Raw genomic sequence first — 15,203 nt, 5'->3', positions numbered from 1 at the left:
GGCTGGGGAGGGCCAGTAACAATGGTCCTCGCCCACCCTGGTAACATCAGGCTGTTGCGGTATGGTTGGTATCTAGCTGATAATGAAAAAATGGGGGAACCACACAAATTTTTTTTATAAAAAAAAAAATCACATAGGATTCCCCCTATTTTGAGCCTATTATTTATCAGCCAGATACCAACCAAGCAGCAACAGCCTGAGGTTACCAGGGTGGGTGAGGACCATTGTTACTGGCCCTCCCCAGCCTAAATAACGCCAGCCTGTTACCGCCTAGGCCCAGGAGTGCCATTTTTGACACTCCGGGCCTGTTGGTACCTGCTCTTCCCGGCACCCCCAGTGGCGGTGGGTACCGGGGTAATAATTAGAGGTTAGTGTTAGCTGATTTTGGGGCTAACGCTAAGCCCTGGCATAGTAATGGATTTCGTCTATAAGACGGCTTCCACTACTAAGCCTGAAAATTCAATTATAAAAAACACAACAAATTGAAAAAAAAAAATTATTAAAAAAAAACACTCCCCCACAGCCCTCGTTAACCATTTTATTGAAATTTAAAATAATGCTGGTCATCATCACAGTCCACCGAATCTGACATAGTCCTCTGCATTCAGGTATCTGAGATGAGAAGAAAAGAAAAACAAGAAATATTGTACATTTTTTGTGCTCTCCCCAGGGGAAAGCTCACATAATGCAGCGTGTTCCTAAATAGGGAGCCTCCATTTGTTGCTCAACTACAACTCCTATCATGGGGGCTGAAGTTAAACAACAGCTGGAGTCCCCATTTTTGGGAATACACTGCCAGAAAGGCTCTGTTCCCATTGTGCAAATTGCATAATGAGAACAGAGTCCAGCCTGGACTGTGTAGCTTGATCTGTCCCTCTGCTCTTGAACTACTACTCCTATTATGGGACAGAGTCTCTTAATTCAAAATAGCTTTTCACCAATCAGAGCTTCCGTCTCCCGGGCGGGGATGATGAAATGTGATACAGTATACAGAAGCCGGCGGGCAGCGCAGTGGGTCTCTGGAGAATGACCCAGTGCTATCTGCCCCACAGCCCCTGGACTACTACTCCCATCATGGGACCGAGTCTGTCTCATGATGGGAGTAGTTGTAGTACTGCAGCGCTGAGGGATGGCACTTGCACATCCCCCGGCTGCGGCACTTTTAGGACTACTATTCCCATCATGGACAGACTCCGTCCATGATGGGAGTTATAGTCCAAGGGCTGATGTGCAGATCGCAGCAGGTCATTCTCCAGAGACCCGCTGCGATCCACACTTATTAACTGTAAAAGCCAGCAGCACATGCGACTAAACTGCGCCGCCCGCCGGCTCCTGTATACAGCTCTCTTAATTCATAATCCCTGCCGCTGGGAGACAGGAGCTCTGATTGGTGAATAGCTTTTCACCAATCAGAGCTCCCGTCTCCCGGTGGCGGCGATTATGAATTATAAGAGATGTATACAGGAGCCGGTGGCCAGCGCAGTGTAGCCGTATGTGCCACCAGCTTGTTAATTTAATAAATGCGGATGGCGGCGGGTCTCTGGAGAATGACCTGCTGCGATCTGCACCTCAGCCCCTGGACTATAACTCCCATCATGGGCGGAATATGTCCATAATGGGAGTAGTAGTCCTAAAAGTTCCGCTGCCAGGGGATGTGCAAGTGCCATCCCTCAGCACTGCAGTACTACAACTACTCCCATCATGGGACAGACTCTGCCCATGATGGGAGTTGTAGTCCAGGGTCTGAGGGGCAGATCGCACAGAGTCATTCTCTAATACCCGCTGTGATCTGCATTTATTAACTGTAAAAGCCTGCAGAACATGCGGCTACACTGCGCTGACCGCCGGCTTCTGTATACATCTCTAATAATTCATAATCCCCGCCACCTGGAAACAGGAGCTCTGATTGGTGAATAGCTTTTCACCAATCAGAGCTCCCGTCTCCCGGGCAGGGATTATGAAATGTGATACAGTAATACAGGAGCCGGCGGGCAGCGTAGTGTAGCCACATGTGCCGCTGGCTTTTACAGTTAATAAATGCGGATCGCAGCGGGCCTCTGGAAAATTACCCGATCTGCACCTCAGCACCTGAACTACAACTCCCATCATACGCAGAGTCTGTCCAGGATGGGAGTAGTAGTCCTAACTGTCCCAAAATAGTGAATATAAATCTCAGATGCTTTAGAACACTTTGGTATGTGTCCTCCGAGGTGGTGTATATTTTCGCTAGAAAAGTGCATTTGCAAAATTTTTTAGCGTTTAAAAAAAAACATGCACTTAATAAATTCAATTCTACAGTAGAAATTGCTCTATGGTATACTTAACCGTAGACATGGCTATGAAGAATTCTATCAGATCTTGCGGGGAAAAAAGACGCAAAAAAAACTCTTGCACAAATTTTTGTGTTGAAAAATAGACCAAAAAAAGCCCTATATACAGGGTAGGCCATTTATATGGGTACACCTTAATAAAATGGGAATGGTTTTGTGATATTAACTTCCTGTTTGTGGCACATTAGTATATGTGAGGGGGGGAAACTTTTCAAGATGGGTGGTGACCATGGCGGCCATTTTGAAGTTGGCCATTTTGAATCCAACTTTAGTTTTTTCAATAGGTGTGACACATGAAACTTATTGGGAATTTCACAAGAAAAACAATGATGTGCTTGGTTTTAACGTAACTTTATTCATTCATGAGTTATTTACAAGTTTCTGACCACTCATAAAATGTGTTCAATGTGCTGCCCATTTTGTTGGATTATCAATGCAACCCTCTTCTCCCACTCTTCACACACTGATAGCAACACTGCAGGAGAAATGCTAGCACAGGCTTCCAGTATCCGTAGTTTCAGGTGCTGCACATCTCGTATCTTCACTGCATAGACAATTGCCTTCAGATGACCCCAAAGATAAAAGTCTAAGGGGGTCAAATCAGGAGACCTTGGGGGCCATTCAACTGGCCCACAATGACCAATCCACTTTCCAGGAAACTGTTCATCTAGGAATGCTCGGACCTGACACCCATAATGTGGTGGTGCACCATCTTGCTGGAAAAACTCGGGGAACGTGCCAGCTTCAGTACATAAAGAGGGAAACACATCATCATGTAGCAATTTTGTATATCCAGTGGCATTGAGGTTTCCATTGATGATGAATGACCCCACTATCTTTGTACCCCATATACCACAACATACCATCAATTTTTGTGTTCCAACAGTCTTGGAGGGATCTGTCCAATGTGGGTTAGTGTCAGACCAATAGCGGTGGTTTTGTTTGTTAACTTCACCATTCACATAAAAGTTTGCCTCATCACTGAACAAAATCTTCTGCGTAAACTGAGGGTTCTGTTCCATTTTTTTTTTTTGCCCTTTCTGCAGCACCTGAAACTATGGATACTGGAAGCCTGTGCTAGTATTTCTCCTGCGGTGTTGCTATCAGTGTGTGAAGAGTGGGAGAAGAGGGTTGCATTGACAATCCAACACAATGGGCAGCACATTGAACACATTTTATAAGTGGTCAGAAACTTGTAAATAACTCGTGAAAGAATAAAGTTACATTAAAACCAAGCACATCATGGTTTTTCTTGTGAAATTCCCAATAAGTTTGATGTGTCACATGACCCTCTTCCTATTGAAAAAACAAAAGTTGGATTCAAAATGGCCACCATGGTCACCACCCATCTTGAAAAGTTTCCCCCCTCACATATACTAATGTGCCACAAACAGGAAGTTAATATCCCCTATCATTCCCATTTTATTAAGGTGTATACATATAAATGGCCCACCCTGTACAATCATAAATTCCCCTCATGCTGTTTGCTCTTAGTTACTAAGTGACATAAAATACTATCACTATTTTAAACTGTGTATTACTTGACAGTGTTAAGGTAGGGACCATTGTGCAGTGACATTATTGTATAGCGAGGTATTATTCTGTGTTTGTATATATCATTGGTTCCCAACCTTTTTGTCTCTGGGCACCACTACTGAATAATGTTCGACGTGCGACATAAAATGCCTAAAAAGAAGCAATTCACAATACCTATAGATCTGTTGGCTATGTGGATTACAGTGTTGCTATATGCAGGACTCACAAAGCACTTCTTCTCTGATCGGAGTGGGTCACTTTCCTTTTTCTTCTCAGTCTGGCCCGGACCATCATGTTAATTTCTTCCAGTCACAACTCTTCACCACTTAACCTGCAAAAAAAAAAAACATATTAGGCTCCGCACTCTTCCAGCATTATCCTTCCCTTTTATCACAATAATACTTCAAGCTTCACACACATACAATGCCTCCAGCAGCCACACACACAATGCCTCCAGCAGCCTCACACACACAAAGCCTCCCGCAGCCTCACACAAACACACACAATGCCTCCAGCAGCCTCACACACATAATGCCTCCAGCATCCCCCCAAATGCTCTCGCCCCCGCGCACCAACAACACCTCCAGTCTCCCCCCAAATGCCTCTAACCTCTCTCCCACACACATAATGCCTCCAGCTTCCCCCCAAATGCCTCCAACCTCACACACAAACACACAATACTTCCAAATGCCTCCAGATTTTCACCCACCCCTGTTGCCTCCAGCCTCTTACCCACCACTATTGCCTCCAGACTCACAGCCATCCACTACTATTGCCATCATACTCCCCTATTGCTTCCATACTCTTAGCCACCCACCCACCACTATTGCCTATAGACTCCCCTATTGCCCCCAGACTCCCAGCCTCCCACCACTATTGCCTCCATACTCCTCTGTTGCCTCCAGACTCCCAGCCACCCACTCAATACTGTAGCCTCCAGACTCCCAGCAACCCACCCCTCACTATCATCTCAAGCCAACCAAGCACTCACACCTTTTGCCTCCAAACTCCCACCTAAACGCCTCTACCCACATTGCCTCCCACATTGCTTCCAGCCACCCACATTTCCTCCCACGTTGATTCTAGCCACCCACATTGCCTCCTCCCTCCCAGCGCTATTGCCTCCATTCAACCCCCTCACACTATTGCCCCCATTCATCCCCCCTTTACTATTGCTTCCATTTACCCCCCACCCCCCTGCCACTGTTTCCATTCACCCCCCACCCTCTCTGCCACTGCTTCCATTCACCCACCCTTCCACTGCTTCCATTCACCCACCCTTCCACTGCTTCCATTCACCCACCCTTCCACTGCTTCCATTCACCTACCCTGCCACTGCTTCCATTCAACCACCCTGCCACTGCTTCTATTCAAAGCCCCCCACCCACCCTGCCACTGCTTCCGTTCAAAAACCCCACCCACCCTGCCACTGCTTCCGTTCAAACCCAACACCCACCCTGCCACTGCTTCCGTTCAAACCCTCCACCCACCCTGCCATTTCTTGTATTCAAAACCCACACACACCCTGCTATTTCTTCCATTCACCCACCCTGCCACTGCTTCTATTCACCCCCCTACCCACTCTACTGCTGCTTCCATTCACCCCCCCTGCCACTGCTTCTATTCACCCACCTACCCACCCTGCCACAGCTTCTATTCACCCACCTACCCACCCTGCCACTGCTTCTATTCTCCCACCTACCCATCCTGCCACTGCTTCCATTAATCCCCACCCGCCCACTCTGCCACTGCTTCCATTCACCCACCCTGCCACTGCTTCCATTCACCCACCCTGCCACTGCTTCTATTCACCCACCTACCCACCATGCCACTGCTTCCATTAATCCTCCCACCCACCCTGTTGCTGCTTCCATTCACCCACCCTGCCACTGATTCTATTCACCAATCTACCCACCCTGCCGCTGCTTCCATTAAGACCCCAACCCACCCTGCCACTTGCTTCCATTCAAACCCCCGCCACTGCTTCCATTCACCCCCAACCCCCTGCTATTGCTTCCATTCACCCCCACCGCCACTGCTTCCATTCCCCCACCACCGCCACTGCTTCCATTCACCCTTCCCCGCCACTGCTTCCATTCACCCTTCCCCGCCACTGCTTCCATTCACCCTTCCCCGCCACTGCTTCCATTCACCCTTCCCCGCCACTGCTTCCATTCACCCTTCCCCGCCACTGCTTCCATTCACCCCCTCCCCAAATGCTTGCAAAATTCCTACAATTCTGGCTAATTTCCCCTAGATGCCTCCAGAATTAACAACCCCAACAATACCACAACTCTGGTGCATCACCCACAACCCCCTCCCCCCATCCATGTTCTGTACCACACCACTCGAAACCCCCCCCCCCCCCCTTTTCAGAACAACTCTCGCACACCAGCTTCCCCCCATGCTTCTTACCAGGTTGCTTAAAGGAAAACTGTCATCCTTTTCACCCACAGTAAACCCAATTCACTGGGCTATAGTGTGGGTGAACAGAATTCAAAATAGGGGTCACTTACTTATTTTCGTCAACTGGCCACCGATATATCTTGTTCCAAAGTTCCGAGATTTCTAATGAGAATAAGCGCCCTAAAGGTGTCTCCCCCGTCGGCTGGCTGCCTTTTGCTCCCATAGTAAGGCTCCTAAGCCCGCCTCTCCAATATGCATATGCATTGGATTCAACTCTACGTCCTAGTGATGTGGAGTCCCACATCACGTGATCGCAGCACTGTCTGAAGAGCGCATGCGCCGCTATATTTTCCCCAGCTCTTACGCCCTGATGACGTGAGAGCTGGGGAGCCTGAGAGCTGGGGAAAATATAGCGGCGCATGTGCTCTTCAGACAGCACACTGCGATCATGTAATGTGGGACTCCACGTCACTAGGACGTAGAGTTGAATCCAATGCATATGCATAGTGGAGGGGCGGGCTTAGGAGCCTTACTACAGGAGCGAGAGGCGGCCAGCCGGCGGGTGAGACACCTTCAGTGCCCCTTCATTAGAAATCCCGGAACGTCAGAACAAGATACCTATGCGGCCAGTTGATGAAAATAAGTGACCCCTCGTTTGAATCCTGTTAACCCACACTATAACCCAGTCTATTGGGTGTAGCGTGGGTGAACAGGCTGACAGTTTTCCTTTAACTTGCAGCTTCTGGCCACTGCAAAAGCTCCTCTACAGCGGGGAAATATCCTGCTTGTTGGGCAGGACTTCAGTGAGTGACGTGGGCTTCCCATCTTGTGCCGTCCTATCCCTGCAAGAGGTGTTTTGTGAAGAGGAGGGGGAGGAGTAATACTTTTTTTTTTTTTCCACACAATATTATGCAGCTCCCCTGGCGCTGCCGAATGGCACCTCTGGGTGCGAGGGAACCCCGGTTGTGAATCACAGGTATTTATATATATATATATATATATATATATATATATATATATATATATATATATATATCACATTTGTGTAATTTTAAATATAAAGTAAAACAAACCTGTTAAAACCAGTTAAAGTTTATGTCCTTAAAAGTTACCTTGTGTCATTTCTTTATAAAGTAAGTTTCTCATTATGGTAAGCCTTCCTAATATTAATTTCAAGGGAGATGGAAGGAACTAAAGGTCATTGATTTTTGCATTCCATTCCTGACCTTCAATTGCATGTAGAGGCTACCACAAGCCTGTTCTTGGTTTGTGTACACTGTACAATGTGCCATTGAGACGCCAAGCCATTAAGCAAAAACAGCAGTTTATTTGATTGTTGACCTTTGCCTCATATATTCTTTTATTACTATATACATTAATATTTTACCCCTCTAACCTGTATAGTACTGTACATAACTTTCAATCAGATTTTATTACAGAATGTATATTAACATTTAAATAATCATGTCAAAAGAATAAAGAAGCTTTACAACATGAATATTACTTGGTAGATCAACACAGAATTTCTCTACCTTTTGTGCTTTTGCTACAACCCTTCTACAGATTTTCATTGCTAGAATATGGTTTTTCTTGAGTTTTTTTGTCAAAAGAAAATTGGATTGATTACTGGGTAACAGCTGGGTATGCACCAGTTTGGCTCATGTGTATGCATTTAATAACATTGGGAAAAATAATGTTGTACCTCAGGTAAGGTGGAAGACCACAGCTCATGTCATATGTTTAGTCATTTCCCTTTTGTATAGTGAGTCCCAAACCTGTACCCAAATCTACAGACATCCCACTATTATTGAAATAATACATTTCTATAGTGTGTGTTTTTACTAAAAACTTTGTACAGATTTAGGCTTGGTTCAGACTGAGGTATCTCCAGCCAGAATAATGCCTGCCTGACAGAGACAGAGGTTGCTTTTTTCGTAGATGGCAATGTATTCTGCCCGGAATCTTCTAAAAGAATGAGCAAGATTGGTTTGCACTATGCAGCGGAATCCCATTGACAGCAGTGGAACTCTGCTGCTTCAGAATTTCAAAATGGAATTTCGCTCAGATATTCCATGGTGTAAACCCAGCCTAAACTGATAGAATGTGTGATCCTGGCAGTTGCAACAGGAGCAGGCATACATACAGTTTTTTTGTTTAGTTTTTTGCGATTATCTGCACTGACGGCACCCACTAGATCTCTATGGTGAAACAAAATGGAGCAGGAACAGATAGCTATGTTAGTTATGTACCATTTGACAAGGATCGTTAAGGATTGAAGTAGTACTCCATCTGACATGTCATTTGGCTCTAAATATAGAGTGGTTCCACCTGAGTGAACACCCCCTTTTCAAAAATTAATCAGTAAGCACTAAGAGGGCCTGGGGTGTCTGTGATAACTTTATTTCCCATATAGCATTAGAATAAAATCTATGTAATAAACATGACATTATAAACTTGTAGTATAAAAAAAAATTGGGAGATTTATCAAAACCTGTATAGAAGAAAAATTGAAACTGAGGAATTGAAAAATATAGGTGTCTACCCACCTAAGATGAAATACTCTCAAAAATTCATATGAAACAATGAGGAGGGGGGAGGAAGTGAAAACTTGTTACTTTTAACATATTAGATTAAAAGTTAAGTTTTGTTTCACTTCCTCCCCCCTCCTCATTGTTGTAGAAGAAAAAATGACCAGTTGACCATAGCAACCAATCAGATAGCTTCTTTTTTTATTTTTAAATCCTTTTTTATTGAAGATTTTGCAAAATACAGGGACTAGGCACACCTGTGTAGAGACAGTCTTTAGCTGTGACATGACAAAAGCATACCAAAAAAAAGGGCACGTCGTAGGTGACAAGCAAATAATGCATTACATGAACCCCCAACAAAAACACCCCTACCCTCCCTCCACCCACCGCTCAGAGAATCACACCAGAGGAAAATCTTATAAAAGACTCACAAATCTCCACACAAGTGCTAGCAGAAAAATAAAACACATAGTATAGGTTGTAGGAGTCGCTCAAGGAGGCAGTAAACGATCCAAGGTTCCCTCCACTGCTTTAGGCAAATACCACATTGTATTCTTAAAAGGGGTAACTACAGAAACAATCTCATCATCCAACAGGAATGCTACAATAAAAGTCTTCCATTTTTTAAAAAAAAAAATTTCACAGATTTATCCGCCGTTCTCCCACATTCTAATTGGTCCAAATAAAGAGAATGTTTCATCTGAAGGAGTACCTCTGCCACCAATGGCATAGTAGATGACAACTAGGAAGACGAAAAGGAACGTTTTCCCACCAACAAGAATAATTGTATCAGTAAAGTCAGATTGACCTCGTCTCTTGGCACATGTAGAAACATTAAAAGGGGGTCAACCTGTAACTGAATGTTCAATTTGTCCCTCAGCACAACAAACAGGGAGACCCAAAAGCTAAAAGTCTGTGGACATGTCACCAAACCATGTTGGAGATCTGACCAACGTTCTCGGCAATTCGGACATTCTTCTTTGCGATCAGGTCTGTCAATCGTTTTGGGTAAAGTAAAACCATAAACTGCATGATGTCTAATCTTAAACTGCGTATCTCGCAACACTAAACTGACCACCATCTTCCTGACCTTTTCCCAACCCTTGTCCAGGTCAGATCTTCCAAGCTTCTGTTCCCAATACCCAAACAAAGAACCGCAAAGCACCTCACTTCCACTCCTAAGGATTTTCCAATATAAGTGAAAGTAGTAGTGCTGGTAGTAAATGCATCAAATGAGGTGACGCCTCTCTCTTTAGTACGGTCACAAAGTCTCGGGCAGACAAAGGACATCAGTTGCCAGTATTGAATAAAGTGTGAAGGACCCAACCCATATTGTGTTGTAAACTCAGGCAAGGTGTAATAGCGGGGCTCAGTTGGATGAAAGAGATGATGGACCAACAACACTCCCGCTTCCTTCTAACCTTGGTAAAAAGGATTTTGTTGTCCCAATGGGAATTCTGGGTAGGACCACAGCGGCATATCCTTTCTTATAAGAAACGGTAAATTCATATCCTCCCGGCAAGCCTTCCATGAAACGATAGTGTCCCTCAAGAGTAAGCTACCCTTAACCGGTCTTGGTAGAGCCGAGATCATTGTATGAAGTAAGGCCTATAGGGATCAGACCCAACCATGCCCACTTCAACAACATAGTTAGTGTATACGCTAGAATTTTTCATCCAGTCTAATTTAGCATGCTTATTGTAACATGGGGTACAGTGACAAATATCCGGGAAGTTTAGACCCCCCTGATCCCTAGGAAGCATCAATTTCTTTAGCGCTATCCTTTGCCTCCTATCAGCCCAAATAAACCTAGTGAATTTGGAGTACCGGTGTAACAAAAAAATGTCCTTATGCTTAAGAAGTAATGGGATAGTTTGCATTGGATAAAGCAACTTGGAGAAGCTCATAATTTACAATAAATGAGACTGGGAAATGGAGAGGAAGGGACTGCCATCTACATAGTTCAGATATGATCTTTTGAAAAAAGGGGGGGTAATTCCAGATAGCGTCTTTTATGTTCAAAAAGGCCTCTGAAAAAGAGGCACGCTGATTGGTTGCAATGGGCAACTGGGCAACTTTGCACAGGTTTTGATAAATCTCCCAAATTGTGTTTACTGTTCTGCAAAGTTCTCCTTTTTTTAATTGCTGAGTTTCCTCCATTACAGGACACAGTTTGACATCTCAAGAAAGAAATGACCTTCTTGTAACAACAGCTTCACTATATGTCGCTGCACAGACCAGGTCACATCATTTTCTAAATAATTCCAGGTGGGTTTTTTTTTTTTTACACATTCAAGAAAACAATATACTAAAATGTGGAATTGTATTGCAACCATTGCAAAATATGTAGCATGCTTTCCTGAACCTGTATGCATTCAGAGAAAATGGGAATATTGCTTTTGTACTTGCAATTTCAAATCAACAGCTTCTATGGAGATAGAGATTAATATTCTGGTGTGAGTAAATGCTGTGATGCACCTCATAATTTCAATTTTTTTTATTTATTTTATTTAGTGAATGTGCACTGCTTAAAACAATTTAAATGGATAATAGTTGCTTACACTTTAGAATATTGGTACAACAATTAGTTGGAAGTCACGCAATGCAGCCCATTTTGACCCTAAGGATGGGAGTATTTTTTGCAAGTCTGACCTCACTTTATGAATTAATAACTCTGGGATGCTTTTACTTATGAATTTGATTCAGAGATTGTTTTTTCGTGACATATTATACTTTAACGTAGTGGTAAATTTTCATCAATAATTGGTTACAAAACTACATACAACCCCCAGTATGCCCAGACAGCAAACAGCTGCCTGGGCATGCTGGGAGTTGTAGTTTTGTAACATCTGGAAGGCCACAGTGTGCACCCGCACCACCGCTTGACCTGATCGCCACATGCTTCCTGCCGCCACTGATAGTCGCATACCTCCTGCCGCCACTGATCTTTCCCGCCGCCGCCAGCAGCTCCTTTCCAGTTCCCCCCTGCCCTGCCCAGACCACCATTGGTCCTGCTCTGCCCAGACCTCCATTGGTGGGCAGAGTGGGGGAGCTAACCTTTGAACCCCCCCGCCCCCATCTGCTGTTGGTTGGCATGCGACCGACCAATGGCAGGGGATATGAAAAGGTGGCAACCCTACCACCTCACTCCTATCCTTCAGGATGGTCGGAGCTGTCTGACAGCCCCGATCATCCTTATTTTCCGGGCGATTGGGTCACCAGAGACGATCGCAGTTATGGGGGGGGGGGGGGGAGTCAGGACCCCCCCCCCCTAGGCATTGCTACGGGATGCCTGCTAAATGATTTCAGCAGGCATCCCGTTCTGATCACCGCCCGGCTGCAAATTTGAACCACCCCCCTCCCTGCTGGTGACCTCACACCTCCCTTCCTCTTGTGTCTGTGCAAGAGAAGGGGAAGAAATTCCACTGTGTCACACCATCTTGTTGGTGACTGAACAGTGGTAAAGTACAGCTGCTACAGATTAATGGTGTCATTTTATATATATGAAGAATCTGCTGTGGATGCAGTATATTTGTTACGTTATGCACAGGACTGTGGAGTTGTTAGATAAATGTTCCGACTCCCACTCCAGAGTTTTCTGTACTTCCGACTCCAACTCCTCTGTATTAATATGCAAATGTATTTTATACATTCCTTGAAGGAAAGAAAGGCAACATACATGTCATTACCACAGGACTACTGTATATGAAGACAACAGTCTACTGTATTGAACAGTTTGAGTGCTGATCTGCTGCTGAAGATAGGGCAGTGGGAGGATCCAGGAAGGGGCATTTATTATAAAACATAATTTCCCTAGTAGAATCCCATAGTCATGTTTAAACGGGTACTCCGCCCCTAGACATCTTATCCCCTATCCAAAAGATAGGGGATAAGATGTCAGATTGCCGGGGTCCTGCTGCTGGGGACCCCCGGGATCGCCGCTGCAGCACCGCACTTTCGTTACTACACAGAGCGAGTTCGCTCTGTGCGTAATGACGGGCGATACAGGGGACGGAGCAGCATGACTTCATGGCTCCGCCCCTCGTGACATCACGGTCCACCCCCTTAATGCGAGTCTACTGCAGGGGGTGTGACGACCGCCATGCCTCCTCCCATAGACTTGTATTGAGGGGGCTGGCCGTGACATCACGAGGGGCGGAGCCGTGACGTAACAATGCTCCGGCCCCTTTATTGCCCGTCATTACGCACAGAGAGAACTCGCTCTGTGCTGTAATGATAGCGCAGTGCCGCAGCGGGGATGCCAGGGCTCCCCAGCAGCGGGACCGCGGCGATCTGACATCTTATCCCCTATCCTTTGGATAGGGGATAAGATGTCTAGGGGCGGAGTACCCCTTTAAGCTAACAATCGAGTTTACAAGTTTTTATAGCATTAGCTGAATGGCAGCAGTTTTTCCAATGGTTTACAGCTTTAGTCTTGAACTATTGACCCTCCATTCCCTTCACTTATACAAGTGTCTCTAGTCCTGCAAAAAACATATTTACTTAAGATGTCTAGGCACGGAGTACCCCTTTAAGTAAATATGTTTTTTGCAGGACTAGAGACACTTGTATAAGTGAAGGGAATGGAGGGTCAATAGTTCAAGACTAAAGCTGTAAACCATTGGAAAAACTGCTGCCATTCAGCTAAGGCTATAAAAACTTGTAAACTCGATTGTTAGCTTAAAGGGGTACTCCGCCCCTAGACATCTTATCCCCTATCCAAAGGATAGGGGATAAGATGTCAGATCGCCGCGGTCCCGCTGCTGGGGAGCCCTGGGATCCCCGCTGCGGCACTGCGCTATCATTACAGCACAGAGCGAGTTCGCTCTGTGCGTAATGATGGGCAATACGGGGGACGGAGCAGCGTGACGTCATGGCTCCGCCCCTTGTGACATCACGGCCCGTCCCCTTAATGCAAGTCTATGGGAGGGGGCGTGGCGACCGCCACGCCCCCTCCCATAGAGTTGTATTGAAAGGGGCGGGCCGTGATGTCACGAAGGGCGGAGCTGTGACGTCACGATGCTCCGGCCCCTGTATTGCCTGTCATTACGTGCAGAGCGAACTCTCTCTGTGCTGTAATGATAGCGCAGTGCCGCAGCGGAGATCCCAGGGCTCCCCAGCAGCGGGACCGCGGCGATCCGACATCTTATCCCCTATCCTTTGGATAGGGGATAAGATGTTTAGGGGCGGAGTACCCCTTTAATCCCTTATCAGTGAGAGGCTAGGTTACCCATGGGTTCCCTGTAACAGTAGAACACAACACTATGGAAAGTATAAGTATTGCCGCTCCTAATTGTGTGTTGTGTGCCATATAGTAAAGCACATGTAAAGCATGCTTCTTCACGGTCACTTAACGTGTTCGTTTTGCAGTTACGTGAGGCACTGCATGCATTGGTCTTTATTCTTAAAGTAGAGAAGTCATTAATTATAACTTTTTTTGAATTGGGACATTTAAACTTGCTTTTTAATTTTTTTAATTCCAATCTAAATTTAGTAGGAGTCGGAGTCGGTGCATTGTTTGCCGACTCCAGGTACCCAAAATTTCATCCGAATCTGACTCTTTCACTCCGACTCCACAGCCCTGGTTATGCGCTCCGGCCGCACACGCTGGCCGTGAGCGCATGGTCCCGTTTCCTGCTGCTGCCGGCGGGGCAGGGACTCCCATCGTGGGACGTGCCCGAATGCGAGCTCCAGTCCATCCATCACCTGGTGCTTCTCCTGCCCCCCCCTCTGCCTCTCTGCTACGGCACGCATGTCCCCACCCCTAGGGCATGCGCGTGCCGGAGCTTTAAGATTTAAAGGGCCAGTGCGCTCATCAGTGTAATTCACTTGTGGCTCATTGATAATTCCTCCACCCTCCTCACTTCCCGGATCTTTTTTGCCTTGTGCCTGAGAGAAAGCATTTCTGAGTATTGTCTTGCCGTGTATCTGATCCTTTGCTTTGTGACCTTGCTCCTCTGCCGCCTGCCTACTGACCTCCTGCTATGTCCTGACTATGCTACTGTGCCGCCTGCATTGACCTTCTGCTATCCTGACTACAAGCTGCCTTATCCCTCCTGTGCCTCACATCTCCTCAGCCACCTGTGGGGTCGAGCTGTGCCAGGGTTATCGACCTGGGTGCCGCCTGCCGCAGCAAGTCCATCCCACTTTGCGGCGGGCTCTGGTGAAAATCAGGTACGGTCCGAGTCATCTGCCACACAGGTCCAGCGCATCCACATCCACCTAAGTTTCTGTCTTCTGAAATGTGAGTGTTACAGTAAGATCCGGCCATGGATCCCGCTGAGGTACCTCTGCCTGAAGTCACGGATCTTCACTCCGTTGTGGTACATCAGTCTCAGCAACTGGCGCGACAGGCGCAGCAACTTACCCAACTGTCTGCTATGATACAACAGCTTTTAGCCTT

General features: G+C 46.2%; 1 protein-coding gene across 2 annotated transcripts in view; it reads left to right on the top strand.

Annotated features, from left to right (window-relative positions):
* Positions 1-15,203, top strand: part of PCCA (propionyl-CoA carboxylase subunit alpha) — a 1,119,575-nt gene that overhangs the window by 778,977 nt on the left and 325,395 nt on the right. For both annotated transcript variants that reach the window (XM_056555680.1, XM_056555679.1), the window contains exon 18: positions 10,966-11,068. In XM_056555680.1, coding sequence (XP_056411655.1) covers positions 10,966-11,068 — 103 coding nt within the window. The remainder of the gene's footprint in view (positions 1-10,965; positions 11,069-15,203) is intronic.

Source organism: Hyla sarda, chromosome 2 (genome assembly GCF_029499605.1).
Source record: "Hyla sarda isolate aHylSar1 chromosome 2, aHylSar1.hap1, whole genome shotgun sequence".
NCBI lineage: Eukaryota > Metazoa > Chordata > Amphibia > Anura > Hylidae > Hyla > Hyla sarda.
This window is presented reverse-complemented; position numbering and strand designations above follow the sequence as displayed.